Raw genomic sequence first — 26,482 nt, forward strand, 5'->3', positions numbered from 1 at the left:
CCTGTGATTCATGTTTATTTGTATCTATAATTTTGTCTGTTACTCTGTGTCTGAATTTCAGTATCTCTGTATTTGTGACCAGGTGTATGCCCATTAATGGGTGTCTCTATGTGACCTTGTATTTATGTGCCTATTCCTCAGTAGGGGTTTTGGAGACTCTGCTTTTCTTTGTGTGACTTTTTGTCTATGTGTATGTTCATTTCTATCTTCTTTAAAGGGGAGAACTTCTGGATCCCATCAAACACTTCCTTTTATGATGGGGAAACTGAGTTCCAGGAAAACCACATGACTGTGGAGAGAGACAAGAGATAGAAGTGTGGTTACAAAATTTTATATGATATAAGCCCCTTTGAAGGTTTCAGAGTCCACAATCTGTACAGGGGGATACGAGGGACTGGCTCAGGGGGGCAGCATGGCCCAAAAGGAGGAAGATTGTCCTCTGGGGAAAGAGGCATCCCTAATGCATTGCACAGGCTTAAGGGAGGTAAACCCCCACATGAGGGGGGGAGAAAGCTGAGGTGGCTCGGGAGGGTCACACAGAAGAATACTATAAAGTTAGAACCTCAGAATCTTGGAGTTCAAGACCTATAGATCTTTAAAACCTTACATTTGAATTTTAGAACTTCAGTGCTTAGAATCTTAAGATTTAGAATCATGGATTTTTGGACCCTTAACTAAAATCCTAGAAAGGCAGAATGCAACATAGAGCCTAAAGGTGTCCAACATTAGAAATTATTAGAACTTTGGTCTCTAGTTAATCACAACTAACTGTAGAGTCTTATACCCTTGATGCTGAGGACCTAGAATCTTGGACCAATAGAATCTAGAGTGCCTTGAAATACAGAACTGAAAATTAGAATCTTAGATTTTAATAATCTAGGACCTTGAAACATATGATCTTGAGTCTTAGACACAGAAAATTTAGGTTCTTAGACTAAATCTTAGAATATCACATCTGAGAACATTAGATTTTAGAAAATCCCAAAGATTCTTTGAACTTTTGAATTGCAGAATCTAGAATCTTAGATCTTTAGGATCCAGAATCTCATAACAAGAGCTTCATGGATCATAAAGCCTTAGAAACTAATTGACCATCATTAAAATCTTACAACTGAAAGGATAAACTCTTGAAGCCCTATGCTAGAGTCAGCTAGGGGATTTATACTCTAAGAGGCTTAGAACATCAAATTTTAGAACATTAGGCCTTAAAACCTCCATATCTAGAATTCCAGAATTCTACGTAGAATGTAGAGTCTTATACCCTAAGGACAATGAAATCTAGCATCTTCAAGTCTTAATTCCTATGCCTAGAATAATAGAACTTTAGAGCCCCAAAAGTTACAGGTTTTATCGAGATTCTTAAAAGTAGGAAACTCTAGTACTGTAGAATCTCAGAACTTTCAAATATAAACCTTAAAGTCTGGCACTTTAAAATTAGATAATTTGGAATTACAGGTCCTTAGAATCTAAGACTCATAACATCTTTGAAACCTAGAACCTAGACTCTTTAAACATTAGAATCAAAATCTTGAAATGTTAGACTTAGGAGAACCCTTAGGGATTGCAGTCCAACCCATCCCATATAACCCCTCCTCACACGGGGGACGCTAAGATGTGGAAAGGGAGAGGATTTGTGCGAGATGGAAGTGGAATTGGTAGGAAGAGAGAGCTTCAGTTGGGGGTAAGGTCTGGAATGGGAACATAGGTGGCAGTGCCTAGCTTGGGTCCTGAGAGGAAGTCCCATGTAGAGGGTTGTCTCAGGCTCCATCCTCCTGCCCTGGTGGTGTTGGGGAGCCCCTGTCAGCAGGTAGGGTGGGGCCAGGGGCTGTAGAAGGGCAGAGGACATAGCGCCCAGCAGGATGGACCTCAGCCGCGGTGAGGCAGCTGCAGGAATCCTTAGGATCAGGCTGGGTTGGGGGGTCAGCTCCTCCAGCAGCTCCAAGTGGTTCAGCATGACTCCCACCCTCATCCATGTTGACATAGAGGATTTCATCAGGCTCTTGGGCAGGTGGCAGGGTCTTCAGTGTATTCTCCAGATCTTCCCGTAGCTGTGAAAAACTTGGCCGGTCCTGGGGGTTTAGCTCCCAGCACTGAGACATCAGGGCATACCTAGGACAGCAGAGGGGTGGGAGACTGAGCAGAGATTTAGAAGGGGGACATTCTGAGAGTTTGGGGGAAATTGAGGACACTCAGGGGACCAACGACATTTCATGGGGCTCGAGGGAACTATCACAGTTGGGGGCATCTATGGGGACTGAAGAATTCTCAAGAGTTCCTGAAGGATTTCTGGGATAGTCGGGAGCTGGAAAGGGTATTGGAAAACCTCTCCACATATGGGATGGTATTCTAGTGATAGTTTGCTACAGCAGAGCTTTCGAGGGTGGCTCCCCAGAACACATTGGCATAAAAAACTTGCAAGCTGTGTTGATTTAAAATGTGTTCAAATTCTTTGACATTCTTTTTTTTCAAAAGCTAATTTCTCTTTCCATTTAGTGTGGACTGGACTTCTTGACTTGATTCTGACTTACAGCTGTGATGTTGTGTGTGACTTTTGAGACTAGCCTGTAAAAGGCATTGTGGTTTCCTCCTTGCTTTTTCCCATAGGATGCCCATCTGGGGGAGGCCAGCCACCATGTTGTGAGGAAGCTCAAGCAGCACTATGGCAGGGTCTGCGTTGAAATGAACTGTGGCCTCCTGCCATAGCCATGTGATTGAGCTACCTTGAAAACAATCTTCTAGTCCCAATCATCAGATGGCTGCAATCCCATCTTGACAGCAATCTCATTAGAAACCCTAACTCAAAATCATCCTGAATCTTGGCTGTAACTTCAGGATCACTCTGCCAAGCTGTTCTCAGACTTTGACCTTCAGAAACTAAAGGTAATAAATGCTTCTTGTTTTAAGCTACTGAATTTGGGGTTATAGGTAACTAATACACCAGTTATGCAGCCTTTGGGAAGTGATTTACCATCTCTAGGCCCCAGTTTCTTCTCCTCCAAATAGAAATAATAATACTTAATTTGGCCATTTTAAGGACCAAATGAGTTAACATATGCAAAGCACCTAAAACAGTGCCTTCTAGTAAGTTCTATAGAAACACTAGCTATTATTCTTGCTCCCCTTGGCTCCGGGACACCCAAGGAGGAGCTGGGGAGTCTGCAGCCCCAGGCTATCCTCTCCTGACCCAGCAACATCATGATGGATAAATGTTCTGCTCTTCTGGGTGTCAATGGGCAACAACGTTTGATAAGTGCTCTTCTAAAGAAGCCTGAGAACATCTCAGAGGAGACTTGAAAGTTTGGGAAAGCTCAATAGAACAATCTGAAGAATTTTGCAGAGGATCCTGGGTGTTGAAGAGCATCTGATGAAAGCATGGGTGCTCAGGAGTCTGAGATGGATTAGGATTCGTTGAGAGTTGGGGAGTTTCAGAGTCAGAGCCCCCAGGGAAGGTTGTGTAGTTATTCACTGCTTATGGATAACTGAGGAAACTGATCCAGCCTGCATCCATGCACAAGGCAAAGGAGGAAAGGGCACCTTTTGCTAATTCACACTCCTGTGGAGCAGTGGTGAGGAGGGCAGGTGGCCTCCTCAACAGTCTGAGGGATTCTGTACAGGTTTTATAGGGTCCTGGGTATGTTTTGGAATGAAATCTGGAATTAAGTAGGGAAGGGTCCTCACAGTCCATCCAGACAGTCCACAGGCTGCTTCAGGCGGTTTCCTTGACGCAGGTAGTCGTAAATCTCACTGTTCTCCACTCCTGGATATGGGGTTTGGCCCCGAGTGGCAATTTCCCACATTGTCACCCCGAAGGACCACTGTGGAGGGCAGAGGGGAGAGAATTAGAGTGTTCCTCCTGCACAAAGACACCCCCAAACACACATTTATGTGCACATAGCTATTTTTGTGGATGCATCACAGCTATTCACAGAACCACTTTGGCACAGGTACACTTTCATAGAGGTAACTTTTGTGCACACAGACATGCTCACCCATGCACACATTTACCCACTTAATGGACACATGGTCTCTTGTGTCACTCTCCACAACCTGCTGATACACATGTAAATATACTTACCACCACCTCTTCTAACCTTAACTGTCTACATGTCCCATGTAGAAACTGCCACCATGCATACATGGACCTGTCCACATCCCTTGCATGTCCACAAGACTGTTCATAGTCACCCACCATAACCCAGACATGTGTAGCCCACGTGGACAGGTCCCTGTGAGCCTAGGTGCAGTGTGAGATGATCAGGCCACACCCTCCTGTTATTACTCATTCCTATCAGAGGTGCACATACCACATCACTCTTGCTGGTGTAGACACGGTCAGCCAGGCTCTCGATGGCGATCCACTTGACTGGCATCTTGGCAATACGTCCCTGGCGGTAGTAGTCTCCATTGTAGATCTTCTTGGAGAGCCCAAAGTCCGCCACACACACGGACATGTTCTCATTCAGCCTGCGAGGATTGGGGAGAGGAACAGGGTCAGGACATGGACTCCCTCCACCAGGAAGCCTACCCTCTCTCAGACACATCTCTATCTCCAGCCTGGCTCTCCTGTTTGTGATTAGGGCCTATCTCTCCTCCTTGCCCCAGATTTGGAAGGGACTGTGTTACTTCTTGTTTCTTCCATAAAATGAGAGTGGGACAAAAGCTACCAAGGACCTTCCCAGCTCTGGCTTTTTTTTTTTTTTTTTTTGCCAGATTCTAAAGTCCTTCCTAAGCTCTTTGAGTTTGATTATCTGTTTTGAAAACAAAACTGTTTTCTTGATGTATCATATATATGCACAAATCTGAATTTTCACAAACACACCCATGGAATCAGCACACAGATTAAGAAACAGAATATTATGAGGCATCCATATAAGGAATATTATACAGGGGGGGAAAAGAACAAACCACTGAAACACACACACACACACACACACTTCCATTAATGGCGGGGGGGGGGGGGGGGGGAGGTTTCTAGTCTCCTTATCCACTTTGGCCCCGCCCCAAGCCCAGCCCCAGACAAGACACTCAACATAGAGAGGGACAGAGATAAAGTTTAAATGTCACCACCCTCATCGGTCACCTCTGTCTCTTTGCTCACTCATGCTGCCCACTTAGCCCACCCTCTTGCCTCTTCTCTCTCCACATTCAAATACTCCTTTAAGATTTCAGTTCTGCCGAAACCGGTTTGACTCAGTGGTAGAGCGTCGGTCTGCAGACTGAAAGGTCCCGGGTTCTGGTCAAGGGCATGTACATTGGTTGGGGCACATCCCCGGTAGGGGGTGTGCAAGAGGCAGCTGGTCGATGTTTCTCTCTCATCGACGTTTCTAGCTCTCTATCTCTCTCCCTTTCTCTCTGTTAAAAAATCAATAAAATATATTAAAAAAAAGAAAAAAGATTTCAGTTCATGGCCCATCTCCTCCAGGAAGTCTTCCAATCCCCTTGCTGACTCTCTATCCCAGTCCTGAATTCTGACCTGTGCAAGGGATGTGTGTGTGTGTGTCTAGCCCCCTCTTTTATCCTGAGAAAAAGGAAATGAGCTCCCTATAGGGCTTAGGGTGTCCCTAGAAGACTCAATGCTCACATGCAGTTCCTGGCGGCCAGGTCCCGATGTATGAATCTCTTGGTACTCAAATACTCCATGCCACTGGCAATGTCTGCCATAAACTTCACCAGCATCTGAGTGGGCAGGAACTAGGGGACCAGGGCAGGAGAGAGGTCAGTTGAGTTTCTGAGACCCATCCCTCCTACCTTCCCCCTTTCCTTCCTGTGTGTGCCTAGCTCTACCCTGCAATGATTTCCCATGGCTACAAGAATTAAATCTAACCCTTTCTAACAAGGCCCTATATAATCCCATCCTGCCTTCCTCTGGGACTTAATCTCCTACTGTTCTTGCCCTTGACATACACTCTTTCCAGGGGCCTCCTTTCTATTCTTCAAACAAGCCATGCTTGTTCCTACCTCAAGCCTTTACCCATGTTCCCTTCAGGATTGCTTCCTCCCAGATTTCCCCACCTCCCACCAGTAAGCTCCTCTCCTTGGTGAGACCTATTTGTCTATCCAAACTAATTGCCTGCATCCTCTCATCTTACTCTATAATTCCTTTCTTGTACTCACATTATCTTGCCTATTTATTTGTTAACTTGTTTACTGCTGTCCCCCCACTGGCAGACAGTTCCATGAGAGCCAGTTCTTGGTCACCATGGTCTGCCCAATGTCTGAGTAGCACCAGGTACCTGGTAGGTGCTCAATTAATACTTGTAGACTAGTAAGACTTGTATATGATTAAATGCCCTCACCACTGGCTGGTCCCCAAGTCGAGAATAGAGAAGGAAGCTGTGTAGATCTCCATGTTTCATGAAAGGTAAGATGACCACTGGTGCAGGGAAGCCATCTAGTTCGGAACCCTGGAAACAGACGCCTGAGTGCCCCAGGCAACCCTATCACTCCAGCTGGACAGAAAGAGAAACCACCCCCTCTCCCAGCTCAGTCTGCCCCTCTCCCTCAAATCTGGCCTCCAAATTGTTTTAGGGGTGGCAAGGACCAAGCTTCAGAGAAGACATTTCCAGCACTGTTCCCAAGGATATTTCCCCAGTCCTCCTGGGGACCTCAGCTATTTCTGGGAAAGGTCACAGGTCACATTCCAAGCTGAGGGAGAGAAGGAGGGGGGAGTTTGCTGACTCTAAGGGAGGGGGAAACGGAGCTTAGAGCTTTGATCTTCCCGATGCCCGAGGGATCTTCCCTCTAGTTTTGCTCCCACAAAGCCTGTAGGCCCCCTAAATCTGCTGCCCCTCACCGATGAGCCTCATGACATTTGGGTGGTCAAATTCCTTCATGCAGACAGCTTCACTCAGGAAATCCTCCAGCTCCGACCTTGTGCAGATGGTAACTTGGGGGAGAGAGGAAGGGTGGTAAGAGGGAACGGATGAGAGGGGAAGAAGGGGAGAGTATTCCCCCTCTTCCACATCATTATCATCATCATCTTCCTCACTAAACACGACTGCTAAGTGTCAGGTGCTATACCCAGCATTTTACATATATTAACTCATTTAATCCTTTGAGATGTTCCTATTATTTTCTCTATTTTAAAGGGGGGAAACCAAAGCACAAAATGGTTAAGGAACCTGTCTGATGGCATACCCAGCTTTCAAAAGGAATAGGCAGAATTCAAAGTCAGGCTCCGGGTCCACATGCACACACCACAGAAGGCTATGTCCAACACATTCCAATTGCAGTGGGAGTCTATGTGATTTTTCCTATTTCACAGCTCAGGATAGTGGCTCACAGAGGCAAAGTGCTCAAGGCCACACAGTTGGTATTAAAACGCAGTTCAAGCCAAAACTGTCAGCCTGTGGACTCAAGGGTCCCAGGATCAATTCCAGTCAAGGGCACATTCCTGGGTTGTGGGCTTGATCCGCAGTGGGGAGCATGCAGAAGGTTGCCATTCAATGATTCTCTCTCATCATTGATGTTTCTATCTCTCTCTCCCTCTCCCTTCCTCTCTGAAGTCAATAAAAATATATTTTAACCGAAACCGATTTGGCTCAGTGGTAGAAGGGTCCCAGGTTCGATTCCGGTCAAGGGCATGTACCTTGTTTGTGGGCACATTCCCAGTGGGGGGTGTGCAGGAGGCAGCTAGTTGATGTTTCTCTCTCATCAATGTTTCTGGCTCTCTATCTCTCTCCCTTCATCTCTATAAAAATAAATAAATAAATAAATAAAAATATATATATATTAAAGAACATAGATGTTAAAAAATGACTGAGTGAGTGACTAAGTGATGACTACATAACCCAAGCTTTTGGCCTCAGTGATTCAGAAAGGATTGTTCCTCCGTCACCCCTAGCCCCAGCCTGACCCTCTATGCTTTTTCCCTGGATGGAAATGATTTCCTGCCATGGACTTCCTGTGCTGTGTGTCGTTGACCTGGCTCCCACCTTCTCTGACAATGTAAATAGTATAGTCACAGTCCACATCACCTACATGTACTATGATCCACATCTAGCATTAAGTGCTTTGCCTCACAACATCCTAGGAGGTAGGGCCATTATGATCCTTTTTTTCCACATGAGGAATGGGAGGCTCAGAGAGGGATAGTCACTTGCCTGAGACAACACTGCTGGTAAATGATGAAGCCAGGTGTACCTCATTTCAGATCTTTCCTGCTCTGCTATGTATCACAGGGGGCTGGCTCTTGAAAACTACATTTCCCAGGCTCCCTTTCCTACTGGTTTCTTGTTGGACTTTGCCAATGGGAAGCACTAATGGGAGACTGGCAGATGGGCAGGAAGGAGGAGGGGAGAAGCCAGGGTATTTCACCCTATCTTGTAAGGCTCCCAGTATTTCCTTGGTGGTGGCTGTGTCTTTTTTGTGTTTCAAGCTCTCACGAGGTTTCCTCTAACTCTGTGATTCCCAAACCATGACAGGCATCCCTGGCCATGGGCTTTGGTAATCCTGGTCATTCCTCCCTCTGCCCTTCAGGCCTAGAGGTGGGAGTGACTATTGCTGCTGCTAATCTCCAGGTTGTGTCACTGCTCCCAGGTGTTCCTTCAGTCCTTTCTATACCTTTGTAGTAATCTCACCATATTAAATTTCTCCGGTTGAAGTATCTAGCATAAATTTCATTTCCTGTCTGGAAACTCTGAGGTTCTGTGGTAAAGCCAATTTTCTGTTAGTTCTTTTGCTCTCCTGCCTCCTTTGGGGCATTGGAAAGGAGAGGCTAGGGGATGGGGGTCCCACATGTGTGCACAGACTCACTCTTCATTGTCTTCACAGCCACCTTGAGGATGGAGTCATCCTGGTTGAGCTGGCCCTCCATCACAGCTCCAAACTCTCCTGTAGAGGACCAGAGGGAGACACTGACCTTGTGGGGAATCATAGGGATTTCATTTTCTTGTGGTTGGGTGGACGTGGGGAAATGAAGGACTCTGTAGTTCAGCGGGATACATACATGTTCCAGGGGACTCACCTTCTCCCAGGGTCTTCCCCAGGGCCACCTTATGCCGGTCCACCATCACATCCCGCAGCTTCTCCTTCAGCTCTTCGCTGATTCCCAGGCTGTTCACTGCATGGGGAGTGGGGATGACAAAGCTATAAAGCTGGGCTGACACTTACATGCCCATTGTTAAAATACTGAGATACGTCTGCATTCATTCAGAAATAGCTACTGTCTTGAGCACCCTCCATTCCCACCCTAGCTCCTCTTCTTGACCCCTTGAATATTCCCCAAGAAGGGAGCCTAAAAGGTTGGAGCCGCTGAGGCTGATTTGGCTCAGTGAATAGAGCGTCGTCGGCCTGTGGACTGAAAGGTCCCAGGTTCGATTCTGGTCAAGGGCATGTACCTTGGTTGCGGGTTGTGGGCATGAGCGGGAGGCAGCTCATCGATGTAAAAGGTTGGAGCCTGACACATAATCTCACATCAGTGGGCACACTGATTGGTTAGCATTCTGCCATACCAGTTGTTCAAAATATTTATTAATGTTTTATTGAGGTATATTATCTGTAGAAATCATAAATGAACAGCTCAATGAATTTTCACAAACCAACCCAGAAGTCTAAATAGCACCCAGGTCAAGAACAGACCATGTCCTGCCCTCTCAGGGGTGGCCACTTTTCTGACCTCTCTTACCACAGATTTACCTTCTCTGTTTAGGGATGTTATAAACATAGAATCATATATTGTATTCTCTTTTGTGTCTGACTTCTTTCACTCAACCCGATGTCTATGACAGACACAGTTGTAGTATAACTGGTTAATTTTTATTGTTGTATAGAAAGAGTTCGCAAGCTTATTGGCTCTAGGACCCCTTTATATTCTTAAAATTATGGAGAACTGCAAAGAGCTCTCATTTATGTGGGCTGTGTAGAGAGTGTCCCCAAAAATGTATACACACTTTAACTGCTGATAGCTCAATTGATGCTTCTTTCTTTTCAGATTTAACCCATTGGAAAAAAATAATTATTCAACGTGTGTATAGCCCTAGATGGATTGGCTCAGTGGATAGGTAGAATAGATCTTGGCCTGCAGACTGAAGGGTCCTAGATTCCATTTCGGTTAAGAACATGTACCTGGGTAGCAGGCTCCTGGCCCTGGTCAGTCAATGTGTTTCTCTCCATTAGTGTTTCTCTCTGTCTGTACCTATCCTTTCTACTCTCTCTAAAAATCAATGGAAAAAAATATCCTTGGGTAAGGATTAAAAAAACCACACACACGCAAAACACAACAAAGTGTGTATACATTTTTGAGATACCCTGTATATTGATATTTACTGTGTTCAAAATTAAAGTGAATAGATTTTTAAAATACAAGAATACATAAGCACGCATTCTGTCAACCAACAGAGTGATGACATCATCATACATTAGAAAGTTTCTGGAAAACTCCATGGAATCCTTGTGAGAAAGTGAGCGTGCAAAAGGGCAAAACATATCTTGATATTATTATGAAAATAGTTTTGACCTTATGGACCTCCTACAAAGATCTCAGTGTCCCCCAGGGACTGGATCATACTTTGAGAATTGCTGCTGCATGTGATTCCATTAGATGAGTGTGACCTGCTCACTTCCTTTTCCTTCTCCTCTTAAATTAATGGCTTTTCCAGCCCCTTCCGAAGTCTCTTTGGGGCCTGGCAGCCTTCTCACTTGTGTGCTAGGAAGAGACCTAACTCTGCCCCCCTCTTTTTTCTCTCCTGGATTTAGGTTTCCCCAAATGGAAAGATGAAGAGATTTGACTGGGTGGCTTCTGAGCTTTTCTGTAGCTGGGACCTTCCATAATTCTACAATCCTCTAATAGAGAGCCTATAGTTTTAAGATTCTATAATTTTCAAGATCCTAAGAGTCTATAGTACTGTGCCTATAATTTTTTAAGCCAAGATCTATTCCACCTCTCTCACATCCTATAATTCTGAGACAGTAAAGAAGATGGACTTCAGAGCCAATACTACCTGGGTTACAATCCCAGCTCTCCAACTGACAAGCTGTGTGGCCTTGAGCAAGTGTCTTAACCACTCTATGCTACAGTTTCCTCTTCTGTGAAGTGAAGGGTGAATAACATACCTACCTCACTGGATTGCTCTGAGGATTAAATTAAGTGACATGTGTAGAGCACTTAAAACAGTGCCTGTCACATAGGAAATGTTAGGTTTGGCTGTCATTATCAGCATCATAATCATATCATCATTGTCATTATAAGCATCAACATATTGTTCTAATATCCTATGGCTCTGAGGTTTGGTCTCTCAATATTTATCGTGTCTAAGATTCTATTGTTCTAAGGTTTTTCTGTGTGATTCTATATTTCTGTTGTTCTTAAAGTCTGTGGTGCTAACATTCTAGTATTCCAAGGTCTTTGTTTGGTTCATGTATATGGAAGACTGAATCTCTACACTTGTTATCCCCAAACCAGGGCAGGAAGGCATGGAGTTCACTTACAGGTGGCTTCAGTGGTCCGGCGACTGTAGGACTTGCGAACGCGATACCTGACCACCAGCTCGCCCCTCTCCACTGTTGGTTCAAACACCTCACTGGGGGAAATGGGGAGAAGGTGAGGGTAGAGCCATGTGGAACCCCCTCCTTCCACTAGCGGTGAAAGCAAGTACCGTCCCAACCCAAGTCCTACCTTTCCTCTCCTCCAGCGTTTGCTGATATTTTGGACTGCTACCTTCTTCTTTCCATTCATTCCCCAGACCCTCACCCTAATTCCAGTTCTTGGTAATCTCTCCTTCTGCACTAGCCTCTCCATGGCCTCCCTGCTTCCAAGTTCTCCATCCTAGTCCATGTGAGCCTCCCTACTCACAAAGTTCCAACTCACCCATAGCGGGTCTCCTTCTTCCGCCGGTGGATGAGGAACAGGGCCAAGATGAAGACACAGGCAGCAGCCACAACTGCTCCCAGCAGTACATACCACCAGGGCCATGAGAAGGAGGGGGCTGGAGGTTCACTCACTGTCAGGGCATGGGGGACAGGTCATGGCTAAGGCCCTGCGTCCATCTCCCTGGGACCCAAGGGGGTGATGTTGGAGGGAGCAGATGTGGATATATTTGATTAGGCCTATCATAGGTGCATTCACACATATGAGGAGACTGGGATGGGCAAGGCATGCAATGAATGTGATATGAGCGAGTGTTAAAGTAGGAGAATGAGACTTGTAGGATGGGTGAGGTGACTTAAGAGTGGGATGGACAGTTGAGGACAGTTGAGGAGTGTGTGATGAGTGTGAAAGGAGTGTGGGATGGGAGTGAGAGAGTTGTGTGGAATTAGTTATAATAATGCAAGGAGGGCCCTGGCCAGTGTTGCTAAGTGGTTAAAGTATTAGCCTGTGTACCAAAAAGTCACACTTCAATTCTTGGTCAAGAGCACATACCTAGGTTATAGGCTTGATACCTGGCCCAAGTGAGGGTGTGTGCAGAAAGCAACCAGTCAATGTCTTTCTCACATCAATGTTTCTCTTTCTCTTCCCCCTCCCTCCCTTCTTCTCTCTCTAAAAATCAATGGGAAAAAATATCCTCTGGTGAGGATTAACAACAACAACAAAAATAATGCAAGGAGGGCTGATGAGCATGAGATGGGTGTGAGTAAATTGCTAGTAGAAGGGTATGAGATATATGATAATTGTGCAAGAAGGGAGAACTTGGGTGTGGAAAAACAGGCGAGTGGGGGAGAGAATGCATGAGTGGAGGGTGGTGTATGAGGCATGTGCAATAAGTATGCAAGAGCAGTAAGGCTCCTGGGATAAATGACCAAGGAATACTTTTGAGGACTGTGTGATGGCTGTGGAAGGGTTTTCACTAAGCGAGGATGAGAGTGAAGTAAATGTGCAAAGGGGTGTAGTGTGCAAAGGAATGTGTACAGGGTGTGGATGGGTGTTGAAGGAATTGAGGGATGTGTGAGTGAGGATTATTCAAGGAGTTTTAGATTCAAGGAGTGAGCAATGATTTGTAAGAATTAACTTTGGTGTGAGAAGAGTGTAAAATATGTGGAAAGGACAGATGAGCCAGGGATGAATAAAAGGGGTGTGCAAATAGGGTGGGAGTGAGTGTGTAAGAAATTGAGAATGGGAATGTGCTAAGTGTGCCAGGAATTTGTGTGGGTGTGTGTAGAGAATGGGAATGGGTTAGGATTGCCTAGTGGTGAGGGAATAACATGGAAGGAGTATTGGATGAGTATACAAGGAGAGTTGTAGAGTGTGGGATAATGTGGACTGAAAAATTTTCAGTATTTGCAATGTGGGATGTATGGTGAGTGTGTAAAAAGTGTGCACAGAATTTGTGAATGAGAGGTGTGAGCAGTATTAGGTTCTGGAGGCATGTGTCAGGAATGAAGAATTATAATGGAATGAATATGAAAAGAGGGTGGGTTAGTGTGGAAGGGTATTCAAAGAAATGCAGGAAGACATGAAAAATATTTAAGGATAGTGGGATGAGTTATAAGAGGTGGAATGGAATAGTGCTAGGAGGATATAAAGGGTGTAGGAGGAATGTTTGAGTATTGTTAAGAAATATCTGAGAAGGATGAATGTGAAGGGGATAACTCATCCACTGTTCTGTCCTTCCTTCCTACCCACCCCATTCATCCATCCATCCATCCATCCATCCATCATCCACCCACCCATCTACTGAGTACCTATTCCAGGCATCTCCATTAAGGACCACACAAACCCAAGAAATAGAGGATTAAAGTGATGAGTTTGAGAAACATGAAAGGGATGTGTAAAGCGTATGGGTGTGATGATAGGGTCCTCACTGGGCATTGAGGGAAGGGAGGGAGGTGATGGGATGCAAAAGCCCTTACCCAGCAGGTGCACTGGCTGTCTTTGCCCTGTGAGGAGAAAGGACAGAGGGAGGACATGCTCAAGGAGGGCAAGACTGGTGTGACGCAGGTGAGGGTGTGAGGCTCAGTAAGATTCTGAGTAGGAACAGAGCCTAAATTGGTGTAACACTGAAAGTTGCAGAGAGCAAGTCAGGAACATCTAGGGGAGATAAGGTTCTTGTAGGCACTTTGAAAGCTGCTGACTTGTCTTTGGAGTTACCTGGGCGCCAAGGCTTTAGGGGCACGGGGAGGCTCCAGGGTCCATCCCCAGAGGCGGTGTACGCTGCCACACACACTGTCAGGTTGGGCACAGTCCTGTCCTCCCGCAGCTCCAGAGTCACCTCTTGCTTTAGTCCTATGTCCATTAGCACCTAGGACATCCAGACATCAGGATAGAGCCCCAGGTTCCTAACCCTTAGGCCTCAACTCCCCAACCTTCTGGAAACCATCTCCTCATCTCCAATACCTTCTTCCCTTCCTCTTCCTACCTTTTCATCCTCACTCCTTTATCTCCATTCTCCATCCCTGTGCCCACTAAAATATCAGTTCCACTAGGACAGGACTTTGTCTCATTCTTTGTCTTGTCCTCAAGTCTACAACAGTGCCTGGCACACAGTACTTATGCTGAAAACTGAATTTTCATCTTTCACTCTCATCTCTCCATCCTCTTCTAAATCCCACCCTCTTTTTCCCACCCTACTTCTCCACCCCAGGGATGCTGTTGGCATAGTTAATAACTTTGTGCAAATTAGAAAAGGCATCCCTTCCTCAAGATGCTATACAACTGTCTGCTGTAACGTTGTTGTGGTAAAACATGGAGGCTCCTGGGATAAATGACCAAGGAAACATGTCTAAAAAATACCACTTTTTACAATGATTCATAAATAGCCATTCCCCGCCCTCCCCCCCTCCCCCCGGACCTCTTTAACCTTCCCACAATATGCTCTGATATGCACTATGCACGACCCAACCTGCTTCTCCTCCGCATTTCCCTCCTCAGCTCCTCCGCCCCACCCCAGCCAGCAGCACCCACCTCAGGAGTGTCCTGGCCTCGATAGGCTAGCCGGTACCCTAACAGAGTGCCCTGCAGGGGTGCCATTGGCTCCTGCCAACGCACGATGGCTTGGGTCCCATTCCGTATGGCGGTAACGTTCTTAGGGGGCCCCAGAGGCACTGGAGGACAGGGAAGAGGGGAAGCTGGCACCCCTACCTCGTCCTGACTTCTCCCTGACCCCAGGAAGTGAAGGCAGGGTGCAAAGAGCATGCGTGTGGGCAACTCATGCAGGCCTCCTAGGAGCGAAGCATAGGAAGGAGGTCCAGGAGAGATGCCAGTGCTGTGCTGAGGAGTGGGGACTAAACAGGAATGAGGTGGAGGCCACCTGGGGTAAATGGGTGAGAGCAGATGCTGGGGGTGGCACTAATGTGAGCGAGGTCCAGAGGGCAGAGGGCAATGTCTCCCCCACCAGCCCCTTCTTACCTCCTTCAGGCGTCTCCACGGGAAGCCAGTGGGTCCAGGGTGAGGGGCCCTGGCTACTGGCACATGCCACCCTGATGTGGTAGGGACTGTGAGGACGGAGGTTGTCCAGCTGTAGTTGGTGAGGAGGGACAGATACTTGCACGGTGAGGGGCTCCTCTGGGGGATCTGGCTCTCCCAGCCTGATGCCTACCCCCTCATCTGACAGCACAGCCTGGGGGCAGAAAAGGAGTCTGAGGACAGGATGGCCATGCAATCACAGGAGCAGTCAGACAACGCTTGATGGTGGTCCTTGTTATTACACAACTTTGAGAAGGTGTGTGTGTGTGTGTGTGTGTGTGTGTGTGTGTGTGTGTGATAGCTTCATTCTAGTGCTCCCTGGGCACCTGCATTTGCAAAGTGAGGAGACCATCCAGCTGCACAATGTGGTTCTGTCATCACTTGCAAAAGCTACCTCTGGCAAGACATTCTCTCTCTGAACCTGATTCTTCATCTGTAAAATGAGGTATAACACCTCCCTGCTTCGCAGGGTTGACTGAAATCCTGCTGCTAGGCATTTAGAAGAGTGCCTGTGTGCATTGAGTGTTTGCCACTATTATATTGTGTGTGTTTGTGTGAGGCTGCCTTAGCAACAAATGTCCAATTTCACACCTTGCACAGCAGCATAGGCTGTCACACCCACCTGGTCCCCAGCAACGGCCAGGTCAGGATGGCAGGTCTACAGCTGGGGAATACCCCTGGGCAACACGTAAACTGGTTTGAACACCACATCAACAGCTAACATTTCTGGAGTGTTAACTATGTGTCAAGCGCCCTGATTAGTGCATGTTTGGGGAACTCAGTGACTTCTTACCACCTCCTATGGACTCAGTTTCTTTTTTTATTCCTATTTTACAGATGAGGAGACAGAAGCCCAGAGAGGCTCAGCCACTTGCTCAAAGTCACAGGGCTCCCACATGTGGAGATAATACCACCCAGAGGCCTGGGGCGGAGGCGGGCAGAGGGTGGGTAGCAGGATGAGGGGAGGCTGTCCCCTTGCCTGCTCTTTGGCCCACAGTGACAGCCGGGAAGAGGAACCTCTGCTGGGACAAAGGGGACAAGGATGCAGACATGCCAGCTCCCACTTCTCTTTTCCCTGGGATGCCTGTGACCCTCCCATTCAACCCTTCAGCCCCAGCCTATGCACAGCAGGAAGTGAGACCTGCAGAGGGAAGAGGACACACTTCTGCTTTCCTGCGGACACTGGATGGGTGTGGGGTGGGGGTATAGCTGACACCTGACCTGGCATTTGAGGTCTCCCAAATTGGACTGGCCTCTGGGATTGAATCAGTTTCATCCTCTAGCCTGTGGGCAGGACTGGTCATTTCCTCTCCCTGGGCCTCAGTTCCTTACCTTGAAAATGGGAAGATTAACAACCACTACCTTTAACGTTATAATAACAAGTGAATAAGGTTATGTCCAAGGTACACAATCGTAAGAAAGACAGCTGCTTTTTAATCAAGTACTGGCTCTAAAGGGTCTCTAAGGAGGTAAGGAGATCCTTTGGGTTTGATGAAACAAGGGTTCGAGTCCCACCTCTCCACTTGGGCAAGTTTCTTAACTACTCTGAGCTTTAGTTTCTTCATCTGAAAAAAGGTTATAAACACAAACTATATTTCACAAACACACAAGGGTGTGTGTGTAAAGCTGTAACACAAGGCCCCCCACACAGTTGGCACTCAGTGAAAGTGGGCCATTATTAATTATCATCTCCTATCATGGGCAATGACCTACCAACTTCCGAATCACAGAGATCCTCAGGCCAGAATTGGATCTTGTACTCACATGTCTGTGTGTTTGTTTTTTTTACACTAGAGGAGGAGCAACTTGCAGAAGGCTGGTCTGGCCCTTCTCAGCTGTCAGGTAGTCTTCTTCTGATTGGCCCTGAGCCAGGCAATAATGAGGATTGAGTGGTGACTGAGACAGCCTGGCTGTACCCTCTCAGAGCTCTGTCCAGTGGGGAGACAGACTCATCCCCAGCCAGTGACAGCCCAGAATGGTCAGGGCTGAGGTGTGAGAAGCAGGGTTGGGAGTAGCCAGTGGTGACCAAGATGGCTGTCTCAGGGTTCCCATTCTGACTAGTCAATATCACTGGTACTAAAAATACACCCTGAAAACAGCTAATAGTTTATTGCACATTTCCACTTGCATTTACTATTGAATTCCCACAACAAGCCTTTCCAGTAGTACTACCATTATTCCCATTTTATAGACGAGATAACTGAGTCACAGTCACCTACCTGAGCTTATGCAGCCAGCAGCTGATGGAGTTAGGATCTGAACTCAATACAGCTGCCTTAACCCAATGCTACTGCCTCTCAACCCACAAAGCTGGGAAGGGCTGGTTACCCAGGGAGATGCTGAGGGCTTGTGGGTGTGGGTGGAGAGGCATCTGAGGTTAGTAAAGTCTGAGTCTCACCTGCAGGGTACAGTGGGTGAGGGGATAGATGCCGCTCAGGCCTGGTGTCCAAACCACTTCCAGCTTTGTGGGCAGACTGGAAACCAAGTGGAGATCATGGGGCCGCTGAGGAAGCACTGTGGAGATGAGAGGAAGTACTGACCCAGGGGGCCTTTGCCCAAAGGTCCTCACCCAGCTCTGATCTTTGACCCCAGCCCCACACACATATGACACCCAGATCCCCAGATCCTTTTTCTGTCACCTGTGATGATGGCCGTGCGGGATGTGGTGACCCCCTTGGCATTATGGGCTTCGCAGGAGAAAGAAGACGTCTTGTTCAGGCCTGGGGAGTCATATGAGGGCAGGACCCAGTGTCAGAGAGGTGCCCCTACCATGTCCCACCTGACAGGGCCAGGCTAACCTAAAGGGGCACCTGCTTGAAGGGAGACTATGGAAAGGGAGGTAATGTGTTGGGAACACAGGCCTCCATCCCAAACACTGAGACAGGCCTGGGGCCTCAGCCCTAATGCTCCACCACATGGACACACATATATGCAGACACAGGCACACACATGGATAGACTCACATATATACACAGAAACATATAGAGACACACACACACTCTTGTACACACACTTATGCACAGACAGAGATACATATTGTACTCACACATCACATAGGCACACTTAGAAACACATTCACACAGCAAGACACACAGATACAGTTATACAAAGGCACACATAGAAACACATAATTATACACAAGTCACCTACACCAATACACACAGTTATACCCATGAACACACATAGAAACACATTCTCATACAGAAACACACATACTTACAGCTAGACACACAGACACACTCACTTAGATGCAGAAACACACACACAATCACACTGAGTCACACAGACACACATAGAGGCATATACATCTAATAAGCACACACCTAAGAAACAGGTTCTCATGGGTGTGTGTAAATGTAGAGGCATTTACTTCTATATATAAAAGCCCAAGTGACTGTTATGGTGGAACAGCCAGTCACTATGATGCGCACTGAGCAGGCTGGCAGGTGAGTGGTTAGGAGCAGGCAGGCAGGCAGGCAAGCAGTTAGGGGAGAGTGGTGCTGGATTGTGAGAAGGATGTTCAACTGCTGAATGTCCGACACAGGGATGAGCCTAAACCGGCAGTCAGACATTCCTCGAGGGGTCCCAGATTGCGAGGGCGCAGGCTGGCTGAGAGACACCCGTGCACAAATTTTGTGCACTGGGCCTCTAGTTTGTTTATAAGCTCGGTTCCTACCAAGTCCACTCCCCCTCACTCACACACACCTCACTCTCCTGGGCCCTGGCCACATGCCTCCTAGTGTTTCTGGGAGGCACACATCAAGCACTTTCCCACCTCAGGAACTTGGTACTTCTGTCCCTTCTTCTTGGAACAGTCTTCCCACTGAAGTCCAAGTGGTTCGCTCCCACCCCTTCACATTGTTACTCAGATCCCACCTTCTCAGTCCTTGTGTCCCTGACCACCTTGATTAAAATCAGAACTGTGTGGCTGGTGTGGCTCAGGGATTGAACCAGGAGGTCAAGGTCCGGTCCCCAGTGGGGGGCATTCAGTAGGCAGACGGTCGAATTCTCTCATCATTGATATTTCTGTCTTTCTCTCTCTCCCCTCTTCTCTCTGAAATGAATGGGAGCATATTAAAAATGTTAAAAAGAAACACATTTGGAACCTCCCTCCATATCTAGCCTTTTCCCTGCTTTATTATTTTCCTTTTGGCTATTCTCATCACAATGTCAACTCCACTAGCATGTCAGCTCCGTGGGCAGGGGTTTCTGTCGTCCCCTGCTGTATTGCCTGTGTCTAAGATGGCCTGGCACCCAGTAGGCGCTCTATAAGTGCTTGTCCAATGAGTAATTGACTTTGTGTGTATACATTTGTGTACTTATGGGTGTTTCTGGCTGTGTATACAGAAATGTGAGCATGGGTACTTCTGAGGGTGAGTTAACCTATGTGTCATGAGTAACTGTTTTTGAGTGTCTTGGATGGATTGACTCTCCTCCCTGGTGTGATGATGGTGGGGACACAGGCAGACACACACACACACACACACACACACACACACACACACAATCTGGGTGACAGGATGTAAGGAGGACGAAGTCTTAAGTCTGCATGTATAACTGTAGTTTGTGCCCATTTGCCTATGCTTGTACCAGTGTGCTAGTGGACCAGTGAGTGTGGCTGTTGGGTGCTTGCGTGCGCTTCTTGGGTTTGTTCTGTGCCTGTGTGCCTGTTCTCATCACCATCTACTGCAGACACAAAGTTTCCTTTTCTTAGTCAGCAGAGGGAGTGGAAGGAGGGAAAGCCGGCTGGCCACCCGCCCAAAGGGGTGGGCAGGGAAGCTCCTCAGTTCCGCTGCCTAGGCACTAGTTCCCAGCCAAGGTCAGGTGCCTGCCTGCCCCCGCAGCCCCCGCAGCCAGCCGCTATTACTGGGGGAGGGACAGGACAGCCCTGGGCAGTTGGGCAGCCGGTGAGGGGTGAAAAGCCTGGGTTACTTCCAGCCACCTGGCATGTGGGGGCCGCCAGGGTCACTGTGTGGGAGCTGGCACTGTCCTCCGGAGGAGCCCTGGGGCAGGATGGGGGTTCTGGGGCAGGATGGGGTTCTGGAGCCAGGTCCTGTTCCAACCACAGCATTCCTGCCCTGTCTGAGTGAGTCACCAGGCCCCACCCTCTGTACTTCCGGCGGGCCTTGTGCGGAGGGGCCCAGGATCCCCCTTTCCAGGCTCAGACACCAACACCTTGAGGGAGGGGAGAGCAGGGATGAAGGGGCCTGGGTCCCCTTCCCTGCAGTGGGTTCTCTCTCACAAGCTAGAGCAGGCCCACTCCAGATGTGCTTTCCAGATGCATGTCCACCATGCATGTCTGCTCCTGCTCCTCCCCCCAACCCTGTGTTTTTTCCGAGGGAAAGAGAGGGATGGAAGGAGAGAGGGGGCACGCCCTGATCAAGGGACAGATGCACACAAATGGGAACATTTCTTAACACAGTCCCCGCCTCCCCCAATGAATCACACTTAACACACAGGGACCGTTATTGGCACAAAAAATGAGAATGTGGCACTCAATAAGCTACGCACAAGGCTGATGCTGGGGAAAACACGCAGTGACACAAATACACACTCAGTGACTTACATACACAAGGGCTGATACAAATAAAGGAAGAGAGCAAACATAAACACAATCAAACGTGCACACATTAACTGCAAACACCTAGCAAGACCACATACACCTAGGTTGCAGCTGACAGACACACAAACCTCCCTGCATCTTGAGAGGCACACCCCAAGGGACAATCACAAATTGAAATTGAAGTGGACAAATAATACACACCGGAACCCGTAGAAGTTAATATGGACTTGCTCACACAAAAATACAGCCAAGATTTCAAAACACAGCTGGACATACTCAGGATGCTGAAGACATTCATCGAGAAGCAGACTGATACAACAGTACTGGCTTGCATGGACACGAGGGTTGCAGCAGACACACAAGAGGGGAGATGTGTGCACACAGGCGGCGCAGACACATCTACACTCTGGCTGCTAAGCACCCCATGTTCATCCACCTGGAGGGCACTGGGGCCCGGCTGGTACTCAGGGAGAGCAGAGGGAGAAGGGTGTTACTGTTGTCTGCTGTGAGTCACACGTGCATACAAACACACACACACACACACACACACACACATTCACACGGTGTCCATGGGACATAGTCACATACCAACATGCTCACCCTGTGACAAATACACAGATACCACAGATATCCATGAACACAGATATGTATACACACAGACAACCACAATCAGTGGAAACACACTAAGTTGTCCACAGACACAATCTAATTCCATGGCAATAAAAGTCCACTCCATGATACTCACACCCATAGGCGCACACCTGTGAGCTGACATTGTTTTCTCTGTATAGGGAGGTATGGGAAATAGCCACAAAACGCACTGCGATCTCTCCCCCAACACACATACACACTCTACCCTCACACAGTGCGTCACAGTTGTGAGCACACAAACACAAAGGCAGACACAGGATGACACTGGTATACTTAGTCACACACACACACACACACACACACACACATATGTGCGCGCACACCCCTCCCCCCACTCACTGAGACAGCTACAGAAGCTGGCCCTTGCTAATTACCCCCCTCTCCCCATCCAAAGAAGTTGATACAAAGGGACATGGATGCACACTCAGAACCTCCTCCACCTCCCAAACTAATACACACACACAGATTGCTTTCACAGCTGTACCAAATACTGATACATGCATAGTCCCTCTCCCACCTATGGTCCCCCCATTTTTCCTTCTTCCTGGGATGGAGTTGGGGAGCCAGCCTCCTCTCCCTCCTTCTCTCTGGGGTCCTGCCAAGCTGACTCAGTCCCCAGAGCCACTGGCCTGAGTCAGCCCTCTGGGGGGCTGGCATACTCACCACCTTTCCCTTGCACACTCAGGGTCCCTAGAATGCTGGGAATGTAGGCCCCTCCCACCACCCTGGGAGACACTCAGTCAGGAGTCCCCTCCCCATCCCAGCAGATGGAGGAGCAAGTTGGGGTGCTGGAAACTGATACCCTACAAGTTCAGCCACCTCCCTCTGACTAATTGAGCCTCCCCCTTCTGTATTCCTGTCTCTCCTTTCTCAGTGAAGGGGAACCCCCTGTGTCCATGGTCCCCTAGCAATGCCATGGACTGCTGTGTGACCCCAAGCTTGGTCCTGCCCCATCTTGAGTTACCTCTCTGTGATCTGCCCTCTTTGTCTTTGATTCTCTCTCTCTTTAATTCTCTCTCTCTCTCTCTTTCTCTCTCTCTCTCTCTCTCTCTCTCTCTCTCTCTGTCATTCTCTGTCTCCCACTTTCACCCTCTCTCTTTGCTTCACATTCTATCCCCACCAGTGGGGTTCCTCAGTGACGGGGTGGACAGGTTGGGAGAAGTGGAGGAGAGGAGGGCACGGTTGATTCCGGTGCCTTGCTTGGGGTCAAGGGCTGACAAAGGGCCATCAGGCCTACACACACTTGGGCTATGGAACAGCTCAGAGGAAACCCAGGACAAAGAATTCTATTCAGAGTCAGGCTGGAGTAGTTGGAGGGAGAAAAAGCAGGGAGTCAGGACACAGAGAAACAGAGAGAGATGGCGAACAAAGACAGAAGGAAATGGAGAAAGTGAATGGAGAGAAGTGAGGAGGTAGACAGGGTCAAAGATGCAGAGGTGGACTCAGAGGCAGAGACACAGGAACAGAGAGAGACAGACAGAGAAGGACAGAGGGACAGGCAGACACTCACATAGGGGCATGAAGGGCACGCTTCTCCCACTTCCAAACTGCCAGGGCTGCTACAGTGAACTGGCCACATCCCTGGACTCACCTGGAACACGAAGTATGTGCTGGGGGGTGTGGCCCATGGTCAGAGACAGGGGGACAGCATCCTGGAGCCAGAGCAGGTTCACGGGCTCTGGGGGACCCTGGGCTCGGCAGCTCAGGTTGAAGGGGGTGTTGGCAGTAACAGTCCTGTCCTCAGGTTCCTCCAAGAAGTAGGGCAGGCCTGGGTGGGGGGTGATGGTAGAGGCTGGGTCTCTCAGCCCCCAGGTGTCTGACTCACTGTCAGGTTGTTGGAGGCTGCAGGCCCCTTAACCCCTCAGGCCTCTACCCCCAGGGCACATCGTTCCAATACCTGTTTCTCCCAAACAGTGTTCGACCCCCCAGGACATATAAGCCCCTCATTCTTTTCCAGAATGCCTGACTTCTCATCCCATTCTACCAATGAGGAAGGGAGGCTCCTGAGGATGGGAAGAGGGTTAAGTCATGCCTCTGACTCCTTGTCTATCCAAAAAATGTCCTAACCCAACCATGGCTGACCCCAGGATAGCCAACAACTCCCCACCCCAAGATGTCTTCTTCCGCAGAACATACACTGGCCAGGTTATTATGATCTCTGAAAGCATAATAATCTGGCCACTCAGTGTATATCCTATATAATAAAAAGCTAATATGCAAATTGTCCCCTCAACCAGGAATTCAACCTGCAGGCAGGCAGGCCAACCGCCTATTTCCCCTAGCCCTGGCCAGGCTGGCTGGACCCCACCCATACATGAATTCATGCACCAGGCCTCTAATATATATGTATATATATAATGATCTCTGAATGCATAATAATCTGGCCACTTAGTGTATAAATCCCAATAATTTATGGATCCAAGTTTCCTGATCCTTAAGATCTCTGACATTCTTAGTATGTATGTCCCTGGGAGACATCCTGAATCTTCCAGCACCCTCTGATCCTGGGGTTCCTGACCTCCCATGATGTCTGAGCCCAGGGCTCACCTTCCAGTCCAATGTAGCCTGGCTGTGACACAAAGGTTTTTTCTCCTAGGACCACTGCACACCGGTACGATCCCACGTCCGAGAGCTGCAGGGACAAGATCCTGACAGAGACAGAGAGGTTTGGGATCAGAGCTGGACACTGGGAGGGAAGCATCAGAACTGAAAGATGGGGGTCTGGACTGGAAACACGTATGAGCTAAGAGGTGGGCACTATTATTAACTCCTTTTACAAAAGAGGAAAGTGAAACCCAGGGCTACATCACATGCTCACGGCCACACAGCCAGCCAGTGGCCAAGCTGGGTTCCAACCCCAGAGGAGCTCCTGCTGGTGACTCTTTCACCCACCATGTGATGGAAGTGGTGGGGGGCAGGGGGCAGGGGGCAGGGGGATGTGGGGTTGTGGCTGATCAGGGAGAGGCTGGTCACCTGAGTTTGCTGACCACTTTCCAGTCATCCTGCTCGTCTTCGCCCAGTGGCACCAGGATCTGGGTGCTGTCTGCCAGCTCTAGGGTCTGCTCATTCCGAAGCCAGGTCACCTCAGGGGGCTCCCCATGAACCAGAAGCTCACACTGAAGGGTCCCCGTGAGTTCCCGGGCACCAGTGATGTTCCCTGGGCTCCTCACAAAGGGGTCCTTCTGAGCCTGTGAGCCTGCAGGGAAATGGGGAAGGGTTGGCTTAGGAAACTCCACTTCCCTCCAATTCCTCAGTTCCACCCTGGGCCTGCCTATGGCAGCCACGACCTTGCCAGGCCTTTAGGCCCACATAGTTGTAGTGTGACCTCAGCGGGGGCTGGAGGGAGGCGCCTTGAGGGGAGGATGGGCGCCTTCCCAGGGGATTTGGGTCCAGCCTCCATCCCTCAACTTTGGGAAGAAGGCCCGGGATCTGGCAGCCTCCCACGTCCAGGCTGGTGGGCAGGGCCAGCTCTGGCCCCACTGCCCTCCCTTAGGGTCTCCAGAGACTTGACAGGTCAGGCTGGTGGATGTCGGGGAAGAAAAGGGAGGGAAGGAGAGGAAGAGGGGAAGGGAGGCAGAGAGAGGAGAGATGGCAGGGAGAGAAGCCAGAGAAAAGTTGAGCAGAGGGAGTCAGAGATAGAAAGGAACAGAGACCCGAGAGAGACAGAGGATGAGAGATGAAGAGCCACCCTGGGGGTGGGGGTGTGGGAGTGGTGGCAGTGACTGTGATAGAGACAGGGAGAGATAAAGGCAGAGACTGGGAGAGGGAGAGGAAGTGAGAGGCACCGAGATGGTAGAGCTGGAGCCTGAGACAGAGCCTTGTCCCAGAGATGGAGCAGACAGACAATGGTGGGGCAGGGACAAGTGTGTGTGTGGGGGGGGGGGGGGGGAAGGGGGGGTGTTCCCAAGCCCTCGCCATCCCACTGCCGCTCTGAGTACTCCTTTCTGGAACATTTCTTCCCTGGAAGCCCCCGTCTCAGCCTCTCCCCAGAGCCCCAACTCAAGCCCAGCCCCAACCCCTGCCTTTAGCTTCTCCTTGGTGTCTGTCTCTCAGGGTGTGCATCTCTTCCGTCTCTGACCCTCCTAGTTTCTATTTCTTGTCCCGCTGTTCCTCTCTCAGAGCCCCGCTCTGTCCTGGGGCCTCTCTCGGTGTGTCTCTGTGTCTCCCAGTCTCCCTGTCTCCCTCTCTGTTGTTCCAAGAAAATTCCCTGAGCCAACTCGGGACCACCTGCCATCCACCCCTCCTCTCTCGCCTCCCCCAGCCCCTCCACAGGTGGTCTTGCCCCTCAGGCCCCATCACTCACCGTTGGGGGCCAAGCTGCCCCAGCAGCACAGAGCCAGCCACCAGGCCAGCGGGACCCTGCCCATCCTCGGGCTCCGCGCGATCTCTGCCAAACTTTGCTCAGAAGTTGCTGGGCACACGGAGGGGGAGGGGGCAGGGCCGGGCTGTCCCCGGCCCTCCCCCCAGCTCCGGGCTCCCGTCTTTGGCTCTGTCCGCCTGGCACAGGAAGGGCTCCTCACCGGCTCCACTCCACTTCGTGGCCGCCTTCCCTGCTCCTGGTCTTCTTCTCCCTCCCAGACCTCCGAACCCTCTCCCCTGCCCCTGGCTCCCCCGCCTCCTCCACCCACCGGGCTGGGAGCCGAGGGGGCCACTGGGATTTCGAGGGGTTAACTTCGGAGAGGAGAGGACCAGCCCTGTCTTAAAGGGACCCTGGAGGGAGGCTGAGAAGGGCAAGGAGCCCTGGTGGCTTCACCCCTAAGCCTGGGCCAGAGAGGCAGGGAGGCTGTGAGTTTCTCTGCCCGGCTCAGGGCGCTGTCGCCCTGGGCTCTCTGGATGTCCCGTAAACATTCTTCCAGAACTCCACTCTCCGCTCAGCCCCTGCGATGCCTCCCCGGCCTCCACCCCCAGCCCAGCCCCAGTCAGGCACTCCT

General features: G+C 49.2%; 1 protein-coding gene across 4 annotated transcripts; it reads right to left on the reverse strand.

Annotated features, from left to right (window-relative positions):
• Positions 1-315: 315 nt before the first annotated feature.
• On the reverse strand, positions 316-26,201 carry AXL (AXL receptor tyrosine kinase). 4 transcript variants are annotated; one of them, XM_036408136.2, is made up of 20 exons: positions 25,855-26,201; positions 24,525-24,747; positions 24,099-24,199; positions 23,143-23,319; positions 17,977-18,057; positions 17,736-17,851; positions 15,281-15,491; positions 14,837-14,976; positions 14,024-14,174; positions 13,786-13,812; positions 11,807-11,939; positions 11,428-11,519; positions 8,966-9,061; positions 8,755-8,832; positions 6,794-6,886; positions 6,297-6,418; positions 5,582-5,691; positions 4,305-4,464; positions 3,679-3,815; positions 316-2,109 (listed from the first exon to the last, which is right to left on the reverse strand). In XM_036408136.2, exons 1-20 carry the CDS (start codon positions 25,916-25,918, stop codon positions 1,758-1,760), a joined length of 2,664 nt encoding a protein of 887 aa, XP_036264029.1. In that variant the 5' UTR covers positions 25,919-26,201; the 3' UTR covers positions 316-1,757. The 4 variants fall into 4 exon arrangements, with proteins under 4 accessions (XP_036264029.1, XP_036264031.1, XP_036264028.1 ...); XM_036408138.2 differs by lacking the exon at positions 13,786-13,812; XM_036408135.2 differs by lacking the exons at positions 14,024-14,174; positions 14,837-14,976 and having other exon boundaries at positions 25,855-26,058.
• Between the last annotated feature and the right edge of the window lie 281 nt (positions 26,202-26,482).

This window comes from Pipistrellus kuhlii, unplaced genomic scaffold, assembly GCF_014108245.1.
Source record: "Pipistrellus kuhlii isolate mPipKuh1 unplaced genomic scaffold, mPipKuh1.p scaffold_m20_p_38, whole genome shotgun sequence".
Taxonomy (NCBI): Eukaryota; Metazoa; Chordata; class Mammalia; order Chiroptera; family Vespertilionidae; genus Pipistrellus; species Pipistrellus kuhlii.

What these genes read in the sequence shown, in the direction of transcription:
- AXL (XM_036408136.2), bottom strand. Translation starts at nt 25,918, where the DNA reads ATGGGCAGGGTCCCGCTGGCCTGGTGGCTGGCTCTGTGCTGCTGGGGC. An exon ending in AGGCTACATTGGACTGGAAG is followed by an intron (nt 23,320 to 24,098) that starts GTGAGCCCTGGG and finishes CCCCCCACCCAG; the next exon opens with GCCTGCCCTACTTCTTGGAG. An exon ending in AAGAAGGAGACCCGCTATGG is followed by an intron (nt 11,520 to 11,806) that starts GTGAGTTGGAAC and finishes CATTTCCCCCAG; the next exon opens with TGAGGTGTTTGAACCAACAG.